This window comes from Calliphora vicina, chromosome 2, assembly GCF_958450345.1.
Source record: "Calliphora vicina chromosome 2, idCalVici1.1, whole genome shotgun sequence".
Lineage (NCBI taxonomy): Eukaryota > Metazoa > Arthropoda > Insecta > Diptera > Calliphoridae > Calliphora > Calliphora vicina.
In genome coordinates this window covers 59,372,656-59,390,036 of record NC_088781.1, presented here as the reverse complement: position 1 = coordinate 59,390,036, position 17,381 = coordinate 59,372,656, and the positions used below count along the sequence as shown (strand labels likewise).

The following is a 17,381-nucleotide window of genomic DNA, read 5'->3' as shown; positions in this document are numbered from 1 at the left end:
TACTATATAAAAAATCTAAACTACTCTCCCACATTATAAAGAGTGCAGACAACAATGTGTATCCCAAGTATACTTGGGAATAAAACCTTTAAAATATTTTTCAAAACCTGAAATAGATTTCAGTAGAGTATTGAACTTGCTTTAGAACGGATTACTATTTCACTTTTATTTAACAATAACAATAGCAACTAGAAATGAAATTCACATAATTAAAATCAACCGGAAACGGATATTATAAATTGTAAAACTATATTATTAAAAAATTGCAAACAATAAATAAGAAAAATATAAAAAAATCCCCATGACGTATAATAATTCAATTAAAAAAAAATTATTTGTGAATCTGCTTTATTTACAATTTCAAATCAAGAGCACTCGACAAATATTATTTAATTTGATATAAGAACTGAAGCGGAAAAAGTATTAAAGTGAATTTTTTTAATTTCCATTATTTTTTAATTTATTGAAGTGCATGAACACAAACATTAGTGCTGGTACAAACTTTATTCCAAAATGAATTTAAGTTTTATTAAATTTCCACAGCAACAGTTTAATAACCAAGTATGGACAAATTTAAAAACTGTGATATAGAGATGTTCTAGTGAAGTTATAAATGAATAAATTGTTTAAGTAGTTAAATAAATACGTAATATGTATAATGTAAATATCATGTATCATGATCTAAATCAGTTGTCGGCACAAAGAGAACTTCACCTACAACAAATTTTCAAAAACATTGAAAATAAGCCTGCTTTGTTGAAACAAAGTGATTAAATTTTTATTTGTTTCTTTAAATTCGTGTTGTGTAACGTGCGGTGGTTATGGGTGCCGATCTCTGATTTAGAAGTATTAATACTGGGATATGCTATCGAATTTTTGGAACTATAATGGTTATATTTGGTACTAAATTAAAGGAAGACATTTTTGAAAATACTTCAGTAGTTGAGAAATTTATATACACGCAGAGATAAAATATAATTGGGCATGGTTACTGTAACCATTTCAATAGTGTTACAAGATTTTTAACAATATTATAATCACAGTAACTATTTACATGATTGTGGTAACCATAATATGGTTAATTTATGATTCACATGATTGTATCAACCATATATATGGTTACAGTAAACAAATATATGTTTGTGGCAACCATATTTATGATGAATAATTTTATCATAATATGTTGTTCTCAGATTATGATAAACTTTATGCCGAAAGCAACATAATATGATAAGTCCTTCATCATATGAATGGTTGTCACAAACATATATTTTTGTTTACTGTAACCATATATATGGTTGATACAATCATGTGAATCATAAATTAACCTTATTATGGTTACCACAATCATGTAAATAGTTACTGTGACTATAATATTGTTAAAAATCTTGTAACACTATTTAAATGGTTACAGTAACCATGCCCAACTATATTTTTTCTCTGCGTGTAGATATTTAAATTTAAATTACATTTTCGATAAAAATGTGAAATTACTTTAATTAATTAATAATGATAGATCCTCAAATTACCTTTAGTTTGATAGCTTATAAACCCAAGGCTTACATTGAATGAAATTCCTTCATTGTTGAATTTATTCATAATAGTATTAATCTATATATGTATACAAAAGTGATTCATAATAAAATTCATTCAACCATTGGATGATTAAATTTTTGTTAATTAATATCTAATTTTCTAATAATTTTTCTTTTAATCATTTACAAAATTAATTGGAAAATATTGTCTTAAGCCTTTTTGTAGTAGAATTAAATTAAAGGAAAAATTAATCAATCAATAAATTGTTTTAAGCGATTTCGTAATGGATTTGAATTAAAGTAAACTTGAATGATTCAATAAGGAATTAATTCTCAAAAGAATAAATTCAATACGTTTGAAATACTAAGGTATTATGCGTGAGAAATAATTCGTAACGAATTCTTTAATAAAAAGGTTAAGGGCATTATTATAACTTGCCTTTATGATCGTAATAGTAAAATTTAACTTTAAGGTTACTTTTTTCTATTACTTAAAGTTACCTTTTACCATGATACAATAATTGTAGAAGGTAGAATCACTAGGGAGAGTTTTCAATATTTACCCCTATTATTGTTGTGTCATGCCTTTTACTATTACGAACATAAATAATGGTCCTAAGAGAGAAAAAAAATTTGATTATGAAAAAATTAATTAGAAATTAATTTTCATTCCATCCTTTTGTTACAAGTTATGTGGTTCGCGTTGCTGATTCTAGGTAATTATTTTATTTTGCTTCTTAAACTCGCTCAATGGATTCCACAGTTTTTCGGTTCATGGACTTTTTGAGAAATTGATATTGTATAATCCCGTAAATCCCGTAGACGAATTTTGATTTTAGAAAGAAGTTACAACTTAAAATGTAATAGCTAAGGAAAAACGATACTGATGCAATAATTAGTTCTAAAATACATGTATATTCTAATATTCAAAATACATGTATATGCTATTTTCGGGACGGTATATCCCGGGAATTCCGACAAATTTTTAATCCCGAAATCCCGGGAAATTAAGCGAGAATTCCCGGGAATTATTTTCCTAATTTTTATGTGACGTTTTTTGAACTTGACTTTCTCTAAAATATGCTTAAAGCTCCAAAACAAATGCAGACGATTCATGCTAGGAAAAAGATTTAACCCAAATATTTAAATAGCAAACTTCTCGAAAGCATGTTTGACAGAATTATTAAAGATTTGGATCCCGATGATATCTGGGGTCTTCAGAAAATTGATTTCAACTAACAGACGGACAGACAGACAGACGGACATGGCTTAATCGACTCCGCTATCTATAAGGATCCAGAATATATATACTTTATAGGGTCGGAAACGAAAAATGTAGAAATTACAAACGGAATGACAAACTTATATATACCCTTCTCACGAAGGTGAAGGTTATAAAAATGATAAAAAATACGTAAATATTATACAAATTCATTAAACATTCAAATATTGGCATATTACTCGGTATATAAATTTATAAATTTTTCTACATTTCCCGGAAATCATCCCATTAAAGATTTTTTGTTGCTTCCGTTACCTTTTTGGACGAGCTGGCCCACTCACGCTTAAAATCGGTCATGTCCTGCGATATATTTTCTTTTTTCTTTAATTCTTTTTTTATAAGAGCGACTTCAACCCAACATTAGCTTTTGCTCTACGCACAATATAATCAGATCAGCATTTAACTCTAAAAGTGTTCGGTGCTCCTCGAAAGAGTTGTTCGACTTCTTTTGCCTTACCAATATCTGTTAGACCATTTAGATCCAGTTTCTCTTTCAGAGTTCATTTCTTGCGTAATAATGTTTAGTGGTTTTGGAAACAGTGTGACCTTCAAATTGATTGCTATTATTTTGAAAGTACATATTTTTTTGAAAAGTTTTAATTATTTGTTCACGTACTTTTTTTCGGCAGTTTTCATACAAAATAAATTATTTTAATTGGAAGTATATTGTAACGTGCATTTTTGAATTATATTCCGTTATGTCAATTTATTTATTAATGAAATCAGCTGTTCATTGTGCTTAAGTCTGGTAGCTCTGCTTTAATTTGTTTTTGTTTTAATCGAACACATGCGAATAGTAAACAAATACCTTTTTAGTAAATTCATACCAGTTGCTAAAACCAGCTGTAGTTTATAAACAATTTACATATTTATTAAACAATTTTAGTTGATTTGTACATATTTACATTCCAAATACCAGAAGAAATAGTGTTTTTAATTATTAATTATGAAAAGTTTTTGCTGCTCTAGAAAAATTTCGACTTCTAAAGATGAAGATGAGTATTTTTTATTAAATTATTATTAATATATTTAAAATTTAATTAATTTGTGAATACTATGTCTTTGTGTAATTGTTTCTAAATATGTACTTCATGTTTTGGTATTTATTACCTTTTGCCTAATATTAATATACAGCAAAAAGTGTGATTATCTTATAACAAATAAAAAATAATCTATTTATATTGTTAGAAAACAATATTATTAAATAAACAATAGAAAAGTTATTTGTAAATATTTGCTAAATTAAACAAAGTCGTTTCTGACGTCATATTCTCTCGTTTTGCTGTTCAATGTAACGTTGCCATATTTGTTTATTATGGCTTGAGTTGTTCATAAAAATTAAAATTAATAGCCAGTCAGAAAGCAAAAAAATACGTTAATATTTTTGTTTCCTGAGGTCTTGACTATATTTTAGTTTGTTTTGGAGATTACTCTATTAGAAAAACATAGCTTTACGGACATTTAGATCAGAAACATTTTTATTTTACGTTTTATTTATTTATTGAATTTGGCTTATTTTCTTAGGAATAACGTTTTTCGTAACGACACTTCCAATTAATATAATTTTTGTATGAGATCTGTCAGTATTTAGACAAGATAAAAAATAACCAGATATTGAGAAAATTGGGCTAAGAATACGTATTTAAATCTTATAACTACAATTAAATCTAATTACTCTCTAACGAGAGTCTTTGGAAAATATAATTGATTAAATACAACATATTCAACATTTCATTTTATATTATATCATTTATATTAGCGGAAATCACTATTCGCTGCTATTTACCCAGCAAACCTAGCATATATTGCAAATATAGCATAACTACTATGTTTTGTTGTTGTGTGTAATTTTTTAAGTCATGGAAATATAACCATATACGGACACCACGTGATAAAATATCTAATACGTGATAAAATATCTAAAAAAAAGATCCATGTCTCCCAGTTTTGACCAAAGTCATGCACTTTTTTATGGGCCTCCAAAGATTTGGTGCCTCGGTGTCATTTTTGCAAAAAAAGATATAATTTTCTCAGGCTCATATCTTGCAAAAGTTCATATCTTGTCATAAAAAAATTGAATGCTCCAATCATTGATTCAAAGAGTTTTAAATTCTTATTTAAATTTTTAACATCAAATTAAATTTTATCTTTTAACAACCATTGAACAAATCATTACGAATTAATTCATAGGCTTAATTCCTTAGTACCTTTTTGAATCATTCGAGTTTTCTGTAATTCAAATCCATTACAAAATACCTTAACAATATTTATTGAATTGTTCAAGTTTTTTTCTATTTAAATCTATTAACACAATTCATTTTGTAAATGATTAAAAACAAAACAAATTGAATTGAAAATTTTCATTCAATTTGGATTAGATTTAAATTAGCAAAAATTAAACCATTTAAAGGTTCAATGAATTCTTTTATTCTTTATTAATTCCATTATTCATAAACAATTTTGCTTTAAAACATTGTTTAAATTTTTTTTATGAATATGAGGGTTAGTGGGAGTGGATTTATGGAATGAATTGCTGACACTATTTAATTCAGAATTAAAAATTTTGTGAATCAATCTCAAATTGAACAAATTAATTCCAGACTTAACTTGAAAGTCTAACTGATGAATGATGCTCTTTAATTTTGAAACTTAATTTTTTTTAAGATTTCGCCAAAATCATAGATCTCACAAATATTACTATTGAAAACTTGGTCAATAGACTTGTAGTTTAATTCAAAGAAGTTCATACATTAACTTGGTAGCATATATTTTTTAATGATATTGTTACGTTTTAACCTTTTCAAAACGTTTGTTTATTTCCTTTAAATAAACCGGATACTTTTGATTGCAAATAAAAGCCGTTTAGTAGTTTAAAAATTGTAACAACTCTTTCTTTATTTAAAATGTACAACAACCACAGAATTAAATAGTCACTCGATGTTTTTTATACACGTTTATAAATTCGCAGAAATACAGGCACACTTTATAATGTACTCGAATTCACTTGAAAAACACAGCACTCAGTTGATGTTTGTTCGACAAGCGTCTCTGATAAACTCACTAACGACTGCAACCTCTGCCACTATTTATAACACTGCCATCTGCACTCTAGATTTCTCTTTAACTGTCTAGAGGTTTCTAATACATACGCCATCTGTGGTGTACTTTCTACAATGTTCTTTAACTGAATATTCGAATTCGAATATACGGTCGCAGCAAACAGCGTTGCCAACTTACGATCAATTGTCAACTGAAAGCTTTTATTCAATGTTAATAATGCCCACAGAGATGTTACAGTTTGCTTTTACAGCACTGCTATTTGAAAGCATTCTGCTATTTTTAAATCAGCCGTTAAAATCGTTGCATTTGAATTCAAGTACAATTACGTAACAATATAATTATCAAACTAAGATTCAAATTTTCTCTCTGATCTGAACTTGAAACACAGAATCCGCTCATTTGTGTAGCTGCCGGTTGCCGAATAGACAACGGATTCTTTCTGTTTATTTCATAAGCAATCTGCCAAAATGAGTATGGAAGAGAAGCAAAGGTTCGAAAGACTTAATTCGTATTTTCAATATCAAATTAATTTGTATCTCTTAAAGATTCCACTAAAGAATTCATTACGAATCAATTCATACTTCAAACATATTGAATTCATTCCTTTGAGAATTAATTCTTTATAAGATTAATTCCTTATTGTGTCAAAGGGTGAATGAAATAAGTTATCGAACAATTTTACTTTTTGATTTATTATTTATTTCAAACAATTGAATCAATCAATTGAACTAGTTATTTCATGAACTGAATTTTCAACCATTTCGAATCGGTAGCAAATTTTTGTGCATACAAAACTAGAAAATTTTTGAAAACCGAAACAATATTAGAAATTTGATTAAAAAAAAACAAAATGTTATTTTTTTAACCCTGAACTTAATGACAGTGATCAAATTATAACAAAACTGAAAATTTTACAATTTTTATAAATGAAATCGTTAATATTATTTGGTTTTCTACTTCTCAATTTTATTTTAATTGTTTTTTCAAAGTATAACTTCCTTTCTCTATAATAATTGTGATAAGGAAGATGAACTAAATTGTTTTTAATTTAATTTTTTAATGTTTCAACAAAGAAATTTCAACTGTTATTTTCTAAAGCATAAATTTTGCAATTATGGTCATAAATGCCTTTAGTAGCAAAATGTAATTATTTGTATTTTGTTTGATTTGATTTGATTGTATTTATTTATTTTTATTTGTCAAGTAGTTGAATAAATAATAGTGTTTTATAGTAATTGTTTTCTGTATAAATAGAGGCTCGTCTGGATGGATATGTTTCAGTCGAATGTGTTGACTTAAATTAAAAGCAATTGGAAACTTTTACCCAGTTAAAGTCGAGTGAATGAATGAATGAGTGAGTGAGTCATCTCTTGAGTGCATAACAAATTGAAAAGAAAAACGGTGTCACAAAATGAAATGACTACTAGGAACACTTGGACAGTAACAGCGACAATAACTATTTTCGAGTCAATAAACTAAACTAATTTAAAACTAAAGACAAACAATTTTAAATTGAATTAAATCAAGTGTAGTGTATAAAATAAAATTATTCGGATTTAAGAAAAATAACAATAAAATTAAAAAAAAAAATAAAAAATATTAAACTAAATTTGAAATGTTTTATAAATTTATGATGAAAAATGTAATACTCATCATTTTGATTTCCATTACAATTATACAAATGGGCAAATGTTCGAGCGATGAAGTAAATGGCGACTATACATATTGGGAATTGAGTAGTGAAGCGAAATCTAATGAACAAGATTCTTCAAAATTGCAGCTGTGGTTAACGATAAGTGCCCAGAGACGTTATTTAGAAATATCGTGGAAAAATGCTCCTGCTCATGAAGACGATCGTATAATGTTGACATCTGAGGAGCCAGTTAGTTTTCAAAAACTAAAATGGATACCTACAGAGAAACCGCCCATGGCTGAATTTAAAACGCCAGAGCCTATCACCGATATCGAATTGCAACAAGAGGGCAGCGGTGAGGATTATATGCAAAACCCTGCCACAACTACTACCACCGAGTCACCGTATAAAGCCAAAGACATACACTATTGGATAGCGAACAATGGTTCAAATCCCATTGTAGCCGCCATAGTGCCTACTGCACCCTCGTTATGGTTTACGACGGGTGTTCCGTTCGACTATAACCTTTCGAGAAATGTCACCTATGAGACCTCATCGTATGGTTATTGGGCCTCATATGTAAGCGGCAGTGATGGTTCAATATTGGCCGCTACCAGTTTACGCGCTTATCCCAAATGGATGAATGAAATGCGTTCGATAGTGGGTGGTTTACGTTTCCGTGATCTCTTTATACCCGGTAGTCATGACTCGGGTTCATATCGTATAAATTTCGATCCTTTGGCCAAAGAAACTTTAATTACCAAATACTCTCTGACACAAGATGACGATATATTGGGCCAATTGATGCATGGCATACGTTATTTGGATATACGTGTGGGTTACTATCGCAATACACCCGAAATGTTTTTCATAAATCATGGCATAACGAGACAGAGGCCCCTAATCGATGTGATCGATGAAGTAAAGGAGTTCGTGGAGAAAACCAATGAAATTGTCATATTTGGTTTAAAAGAATTTCCAATTGGTAAGTACTAGTAGTAGTTATTAGAAACACGAGTTCATATATACTCGTGTTTCTAATAACCGACCTTTTATTATTTTGTTTATGATATTGACAAAATATCTCACAATTTTATGTCAATGACGCTACTAGCAATATTTAACAAAAATTATTGCAACGGACGGGAGTTATTTTTCTCGTTTTCATTTGCTTAACATTAATTTTAACTTTTAGATTTAGAGTTGTAGGAGTTAACTGCGCACCAGATATGGAGGAGCAATAATGCTATATGCGCTATTGATCAATAAATAACCGGTAAAAAGTTATAAGTTTCTAAATTTTGAAGCCAACATTTTGATGATTTTTAGTTTTTTTTTTACCGGTAAATGTGGGCCCATTAACAAAATTAGACGCATATCCAACTGTTAACATCTAAAATAATGACGCTTCGTTTAATACATACATACATATGTATATTCAAACTGTAGTGCCAGCATTAATAACGGAGTTTTATCGCTTTAAACCTTGATAGAATTAGCGTAATTTTTTTCAAAAAATACAATTTTGCACGAGGTATGTACATTCACATGACTATATGAGGCCATTAGCACAAAAGTGGTGTAACCTAATTTTGGTTGCTGTTCTGGTGTTACATACAGTCTTTACATTACAACTATCAATACAAATGTGGGGTAAGCTACCTTTTGGTATTCAAAAGCAGATGGAGCTGAAAAAATCGTTTTTGCACAGAGCATACTAGAGTAACTTCGGGTATTGTGGACTATGCGTCTAATGTGGACCAGTGTATTTTTTCAGAAACTATTGAAGGTATGATAAAACTGATTTGTCTTACATTTTACAATTTGTTTGAAACGACAATTGCACATTTGCTTTCATGAGTAATTGATATGTTGGCTATTTATTCTTGTATTGAAATTAATGCGCCTGCTCAACATTTTTTTCGGCTCAAGTAAGAAACAAAATTTGGTACAGTTACTTGGTAGAATTTAATGTTTGGTTGTTTTATATAGTTAAAGTGGACACGTAGTTTTGCATATATTTGGTAAGAATTTAAGCACATTTAGATTATTAGGTAAAAATATTGTTTTACCACTGTAACCCAAGATCGTTTAATGTGGACCACTTAAATTACTTGATTATGTACTACTGGTCCATATTACCCGACAATAACTATGTACTTTGTAAGCAATCTATCTAAGCCAAGAACGCGACTTTTTAGTTTGTATTAATAAAAATATATTGAAATTAAATTTTTTAATCATTCATGATTAGCTGGTTCATGAATTTTATGTATTAAATACTAGTCCACATTACCCTCATATAGTGGTCCATATTACCCTCCAATTTTTTTAATGCTGGTTTTTGGGTTCCTTACAATATTTTCACATAATTTTTTTATCCTTTGACGGAAAAAATTTTCAACTGCAAAAACAATTAGGGAATATATTAGCTAATATACTGCTTCACAACTTTTTTAATATCCATATATATTGTGGCCAAAATTTAGAAGAAACAAAACGGTAGTCCACATTACCCGAAGTTACTCTAATATAACAAAGTAAACTAGCAAAAGTGGTGTATGTTGAATATACCACTAAATAAATAGTTTGGGGTTAGACCACTTTTGCGCTGATAGCCTTATATATAATATACACTGTTGAAAGATTTGCATTTTGGTGATTTTTGGTCATAAACATGGCAAAGTGCGATTTGTCGATTTTAGTACTCAGAATGACGATTTTATGAATAGTCTATATGTATTTACATCAAGGTTTTCATATAATCTTTTAATTAACAAATAGAATGAATACAAATTGAACTGTAATTGCTTTTGTAAGAAAAAAGAATATATATAAAAACAGAATCCGAATTTAAAGAGCTTAAATAAATTACATGATTTTAATAATTTAATGAAGCAATATGTAAAATTTTTGTTATGATTTTCTAAAAAAATTGTGAAATTTTTAATTTTAGTCGTCCGCCAATGTGTATATCAGCTACTTCAAAGATTTCTATAAACCTATACTAAAGAATTATTAAAGTTAATTAAGACTGATATTTGATTTTCCAGAAATTGAAACATTGTTGGTCCGAATCTGTATACGTCCGAAACGTTTGCTAAATTGTTTTTGTACATGACTTAGTATTCGCGATATATGTAAGTCGTAGCTTTTTGCAAATCTTTCAGCCTTGTGTAAGCCGAGCTGTTGTACCATTCATGTTTGTAAGTTATTGAGAGCCTTCGGAAAGTTTATTTAAACACACAGACGAACATCGAAATATCGACTACTCTATTTGTAAGGATCGTAAATGAAAAATGTGGAAAATAATAACGGTATGATGAACTAGTATTTAATTTGTGTATACAAATATTAAATAATTCTTATTATAGTATATCACATATTTTTATAATATTAATTCTTTTAATATGTGAATTCTTTATTGAATTGTTACTTTTTTTCTAAAATTTCGCAAAAAAAACACGTATTTTAATGTTTTCCGATTTTTTTACGATTTCAAAAATATTTTACCGATTTTGACGATCTTTTAGTCCAATTTTGACGATTTTATACCAAAATTATCTGGCAACAGTGATAATATACCTGTTTATTGATTTTTTTTACATTTCATTTCAGATTTTACAGTTTAAAACTAATTGAAAATTTTAAAAATTTAGAAAAAGGAATGTATTTTTCATTTCTTTTAATCTAAATATCGTTTGATCAAAATGAGATAATTCACATATGTGAATTATTGTAGATATTTTGAAGTACGATCAAAATCTAAATTTTTAAAAATTTTGTAGACCAGAGGTAATCCACTTTGGTGACCGTCCTATAATCCCCATTTCATCTAAACAGCTGTACAAATGTTCAGTTCTGGATGTGTAAAATTTCATTGATGTATCTTCAATGGTTCAGGAGCTACCAAATTATTTTCAAAATAAAATGTTCTAAACCAATGTTTGTATTTTATAACCATTTTCGCGTTGAATTAATACATACTAAAGGAACATGTTTTGTAACTTCTAGAATGTTATTTTTGTTTGAATCTAACCCCTTCAGAACCAAGTGCTAGCACACTTTATATGGAACGGTTCAAGAACCAGTTCTCTAAATTTCCTTTAAAATTTTCACTCTCAATTCGAAAAAAACGAAATTTTTACTGTATGTTCCTATATATCTGGAAGGAACTATAGGATTTTTGTTTTTAAATTTCAAGTGTTTATAAATTTCGAATATCTTGGAAACTATAATAGCTAAATTTTACATGAGCAATTCCACCGTTTGTATAAATATTTGAGGGACAAATGGGAGTAATAGCCACAGTGGGCGTGGCACCTCCCATATGATGTAAATTAAAAATATACAATATCTACGAAACTTTAATAGCAAGAGTCCTCATCTCTACCGTTTTTATAAATATTTGAGGAAAAAATTGGCGGAGTATACATAGTGGGCGTGGCACTTCCAATATGAAATATAAGAGATAGAGTCTATAAATTTTGTACGGGCAATTCTACCATCAATATTAATATTTAGGGCAATAATGGGCGGACTATCAATAGTGGCGTGGCATTTCACATATTAACTAAATACTAACCCCCATATGCATAAACAGTTTATAAATTTATTAAAGTTTTATAAAACTGATTTTGTATGGAAATTTTGTTTTATAAACCTTTGATAAATTTATAAACTGTTTATGCATATGGGGGTAAAGTTCATATACATATATGTATGTATATTTGTATAATTGTAATATGTAAAGATTTTGTATGAATTACTTATAGGACAATTTATGTACATATAGGGGAAGCTATAGCTATATAGGCGGACTACCAACAATGTTTAGTAAAAGGGAAAACCATCTTATATAAATATGTAAATAAAAATAAATTTGTGTTTGTTTGTATGATCGTTGCTTATTTGTACTTTATAGGAGGCTAAACCGCTAAGAAAAAGTAATATCAATCAATAATGTTAAGTAAAATGTAAAATTAGTATACCTGTGAAACTAAAATAGCTGAATTCCTAAAAATAAATTAAATACTGAGGTAGAATCTTCAACTATGTTATGAATCTTCAATTACTAACATCCTAATTTAGTACCTGTACGAGGTAAATATTATTTATCGCTTATTTATAAACTAGGAACATTCTTCATTTTGTGTGACAAATTCAATACTAGATCTTTATTTTGGCCATAAATGGTCGGTTGTAGACATATGCCCTTCTTCGATTTTTAAACTTTTTATTTCACGATACGGGTTTTAGCTATTTATTTAATAAATGTTAATTTCAACATTTTATAATTGTTAAATAATATTCAAATGTTATTTCTTAAACTTTAAGTAACAGAGAAAATTTATCCAAATCACTATCTAGGTATTATATACATATGACGACATTATTTTATTAGTTTTGGATGTTGCTAACAATGTTGCTTAAGAATAGTAAATTAGCTACTTGGTATTCAATGAAAATGCTGTATAATAAACATTAAATCAAACACTTAATAATAAATTGATCTCACTATTTATAATTTTATGTATAACGCATCGTTATAGTTAAATATAACCTGTAAACTTTGTATTCTAGGTTTCGGCAAAAATCTAACGGTTCACCATAAACTGGTTAGTTTTCTGAAAAATCATTTTGGAGACTTAATAGTGCATCCCTCGATCACTTGGCGGGGATCATTAAATGATATTTGGCTGCGTAAACAAAATGTTATACTGGCGTACGATCTATATTCCGTTGTTAATATATATCCACATTTACTATTTGGCTCCGTCGAACAGAGATGGGGTAATGTACAGACATGGCCGAATTTGGAGCGTTACTTAAGGACCATAAATGGTCAAGACATATCGTAAGTTTATCTTAATCCAAATAAATAATACCATTTCTTTATTTACTGTATTTTTTTTTGTTTGTTCTTTCTCACAACAGTCGACTTTCAAGCCGTCCTGTAGCCGATATGGCTGAACTGACACCCAAAACCTGGGATGTTATAGTCAATAAATATGGTGGTTTACGTAAAATGGCCGATCGGGTTAATTGGCGGGTCTCGCAATTGTACATGAATGAATTGGGCAATAACGCCAACATAGTAGCGGTTGATTTTTATCGTGGTACCACGATAGTGGAAACAGCTTTAGATTATAATAGAAGAAAAGTTATATTTTAGGTTAGAGAATAGCAATTAATGCATTTATGAATGAGTATATACCACATAATTGTTTCAAATACTATATTTTATATTATTTTAATTATAAATGTAAATATGTATGTACCTATAATTTAAACGCACTACTTTACAAATATTAAATTTATGCTGAATCCTCCTCTAATAAATTTTATAACAACTTTATAGCAATGGTGCTATTAACTCGAAATTTGGGTTTTTTTAATTATATATAAGTAGATAATTTTTTAAATGACAAAATAAATTATTTCCAACATAAATTTAGAACAGTGTCCATCCGACGTACGTTAAAAAACTATTGTGACAAGATAAGGACTATACGAGGAGACCTAAAAAATTATATTAGCATTAAATGTTAGTTGAATTTGTTTACAATGGCATTGTTTCCAACTAATGAAACCAATGAAATAATAATTATAATTCAATTGTCTATTATGTGTAAACAAAATAAGAAAATAAAAATAACTGCTTTTGAGATAACCAAGGATAAAGGACATTTTGCATTTTTTACCTTTTGCTGTGAATTTATATCTTTTTATAAAATATTTGTCAAATGTCAATTTTCAAGGTTATTCAATCCTGAACATGCTATTTTTTCACAAAAATTTCCTAGATGTCCAACTTTAGAGGGTTACAAACTATGAACCATATATTAAGTTTATACGCCATAAAATGCGCATTTAAGTGTAGAGTACATTGAATATTAACAAAATCTAAAAAGAGAATAATTGTAACGCCTATTTTTGGGTCGAAATATATTGGAATTATTTATCAAATAATGTTTTAATACAATATGCACAAAAAATTTGTCATTTTGTTAAAATTCAGACCATTTAATCGAAACATCCATCTAACTAAATTAAAACCATAAATATTTTTGTAATTTCAATGGCAACCTAATAATTTTTGTATACTTGAGCGACTATTTCTGCAACAGATTTTAGACAGAACAAAAAACTAGAGATTATTTAATAATAAAAGAATGTTAAATACGAGAACGCTTTGCAGTAGTTTCCGGTTTTAAGGTAATACAATTCTTTATAATGCATCCATTTTAAAATACCGGAAATAGAAGAAACGCCAGTCTGGCATCTTTATTGCACAACGCTATTGTGAATTGCAATCACAATAATTTAATAAACAGCTGACCGATGTAAACAAAACAATAAGTGCACAACAAAACAATTTAATTAAATTAAGTTATTCCAAAATATTTTATTAATAGTTTACAAAAAGAAACAATGTTGAAATCTCCCCAACAAATGATTACACCCACATTACATCAACCGCTTCACTCCAAAGTCACAAACTATTTAAATGATCAAAGGCGACAGGGACAATTTTGTGATTTGATACTTGAGCTAGAAAGTGGCGATTCAATTTATGGTCACTTTTGTGTGGTGGCCGCACAAAGCCGATTTATTGGCGGTTCTCATTTTCAACAGAAAACCCTACAGTTTTCCATACACAATCCCTTAAAAGTAAAAATTAAGAACTTCCAATGTACCGAATGTTTGCAAACTATTGGTGATTTTTTCTATGAGGATATGGTCACCATCATTAAGGAACATGAAACGCATTTTAAGCAATTGGCCAAAATATTGGTGGTTGGTGAATTAATGAAAATATTTCAAATACCAGAAGAACCCCATGAAATTATAGAGATTACAAAGGGAGATGTAAATGGAATTGCCGATGATTTAATCAAAGTTGAAGATGAGCAAGTTATTAAACAAGAGGGAGTGATAAATGGAGAGGGCAATTGTACATATAAAACAAAAAACGAGAATATATTCGATGAAAAGAAAACTTATTTTAAGGTAAAACTATTCAAATTAATAAACTTGTTTCAAAATATACCATTTATATTAAACAAGTTTTTCCGGCAATTTTTATTTAACCCTATTGCTTTTGCCTTAAGGTTTACAAAAAGGAATACTATTTCAGCAATTTCTGTTGTGATTGCTTTGATTTTATTTCGTATGTATTAAACATCAAAATGAAATTTCTTTTCGAAAGAAAGAGAAATTCACTATACACTGCTAGAAAACTTGCCTAATGTAAAATAAGTTTAAAATTTATTTCTTCTACATTATTACAGTTAAAAAATCCCCGTTCCTCATCCTCAAATAGTAAAATAAATTATTGCTTAGCCTGTGAATTCAAATGCTACCGCGTGCATGAAATGATAACGCATATGCGCAATTGTGAAGCCTCCCACTTGACGTGTTCTCTGTGTGAAGTAGGATTTTTAAGCTGGCGCGAGTATGATTTCCATTTAAGACGACACGATGCCGACGTTAAAAAGCCATTTTTCTGTCTTGAGTGTGGTATACGTTTTATGACCAAAGCAGCCCTTATTCTACACCACCCCAAACACTCTAAGGAAACACCTCATTTGTGTCCTCATTGTGGCAAAGGTTTCAAATGGAAACAGGGACTTAGCACTCATCTTCAAGTTCACAATGCTGAAAAACGTATGCTATGCGATGTCTGTGGTTACAGTACCACACACATGAAAGCTCTTAAATCTCACAAACTACGACATGCAGCCGAATTCTTTAAATGCCCACATCCTGGCTGCCATCATCAGGCGAATCGTAAAGAAAATCTTAAACTTCACATAGAAACCCACAAACAAGAACGACCATTTGTGTGTGAAATTTGCGGTTGCAAATTTAGCTTGTCGAAAAATCTCAAACGTCATGCCATGAAACATTCCACCGATAATATCAGTAAATTTAAATGTCAACTATGTTCTTTCAGCAGTCATCGTTCCGATAAGCTTAAAGAGCATGTGCAACGAGTGCACACGGAAAAAGCTATGCAATTAGAATTGCCAGAAATTGTTGAGAACGCCTTCGAGTCGAAAACAGATTTAGACGAATTTACATTGCCCACGTTACCATCTGATTTGGATTCTCAGAAATCAGAGGATAACCTTAGGCTGGCGAACGAGGAAAATGATAAGAAAAAAGTTCGTAAAAGACGTGTTTCGAAAAAGGTGGTGGAGAGAAAATTAAAGCCCATTGTGCCAAAAGGTAAAGTGGTATTGATAAATGTTAGTAAAATTTAAACAAAATAAATTTTAAAGTAAACGAAATTATAAAATACTTCAAATATTACATATCGTCCGTCACATGAAATGCAAAAGGGCGTAACATCCAAAAAAATCAAAATTGAGTTTTTAATGGATATTGGTACAGCGGTATCAAGAAAATCATATTTGTAACCACAACACTTTTCATTTTATTAAGTTTTTTGTGTGTCCTGAAAAATTTTAAAAAGTGATGATAGGCCCTTTTGCATTTTAGGTGAGGTTATATATTTATTACATTCATATATTTACAATAAACTTGACTGGATGGTTTTTTTTTTCAAAAATCGGGGATTGGAAGAAAATATTTGTAAAAAACTGGATTTTACAATTTTTTTGAAAAGCGGTATAACTAAATTATTAGGTTATAAAGAGTTCTTCATGGGACACATCATTTGTATACAGTTAACCATTAGTGGCAAGATACAGACAGATAGCGAAGTCGATAAAGCCGAAGCATACAAACAACATTCAACCATGATTGATATATCAATATATCGGTATTGTGCTGGTTCGGATGCTATTAATATCGGGAATATCGGAACACCAATGGCTGAGATATGAGCAAAAAAAACGCGAAT

At 29.2% G+C, this 17,381-nt stretch overlaps 2 protein-coding genes across 3 annotated transcripts; both read left to right on the top strand.

Annotated features, from left to right (window-relative positions):
* Positions 1-160: 160 nt before the first annotated feature.
* On the top strand, positions 161-13,893 carry PLCXD (Phosphatidylinositol-specific phospholipase C X domain containing). 2 transcript variants are annotated; one of them, XM_065501430.1, is made up of 4 exons: positions 161-241; positions 7,132-8,495; positions 13,094-13,367; positions 13,448-13,893. In XM_065501430.1, exons 2-4 carry the CDS (start codon positions 7,493-7,495, stop codon positions 13,683-13,685), a joined length of 1,515 nt encoding a protein of 504 aa, XP_065357502.1. In that variant the 5' UTR covers positions 161-241; positions 7,132-7,492; the 3' UTR covers positions 13,686-13,893. The 2 variants fall into 2 exon arrangements, with proteins under 2 accessions (XP_065357502.1, XP_065357501.1); XM_065501429.1 differs by lacking the exon at positions 161-241 and having other exon boundaries at positions 7,003-8,495.
* Positions 13,894-14,892: 999 nt separating this feature from the next.
* On the top strand, positions 14,893-16,828 carry Plzf (Promyelocytic leukemia zinc finger). The gene is made up of 2 exons (XM_065500536.1): positions 14,893-15,523; positions 15,805-16,828. Exons 1-2 carry the CDS (start codon positions 14,945-14,947, stop codon positions 16,777-16,779), a joined length of 1,554 nt encoding a protein of 517 aa, XP_065356608.1. The 5' UTR covers positions 14,893-14,944; the 3' UTR covers positions 16,780-16,828.
* The last annotated feature ends 553 nt before the right edge of the window (positions 16,829-17,381 follow it).

Excerpts from the sequence above, each read along its gene's own strand:
- PLCXD (XM_065501430.1), top strand. The coding sequence starts at position 7,493 with ATGTTTTATAAATTTATGATGAAAAATGTAATACTCATCATTTTGATT. Across the intron at positions 8,496-13,093 it reads TTTAAAAGAATTTCCAATTG|GTTTCGGCAAAAATCTAACG; the intron begins GTAAGTACTAGT and ends TTTGTATTCTAG. Across the intron at positions 13,368-13,447 it reads ATAAATGGTCAAGACATATC|TCGACTTTCAAGCCGTCCTG; the intron begins GTAAGTTTATCT and ends TTCTCACAACAG.
- Plzf (XM_065500536.1), top strand. The coding sequence starts at position 14,945 with ATGTTGAAATCTCCCCAACAAATGATTACACCCACATTACATCAACCG. Across the intron at positions 15,524-15,804 it reads AAAAGAAAACTTATTTTAAG|TTAAAAAATCCCCGTTCCTC; the intron begins GTAAAACTATTC and ends ACATTATTACAG.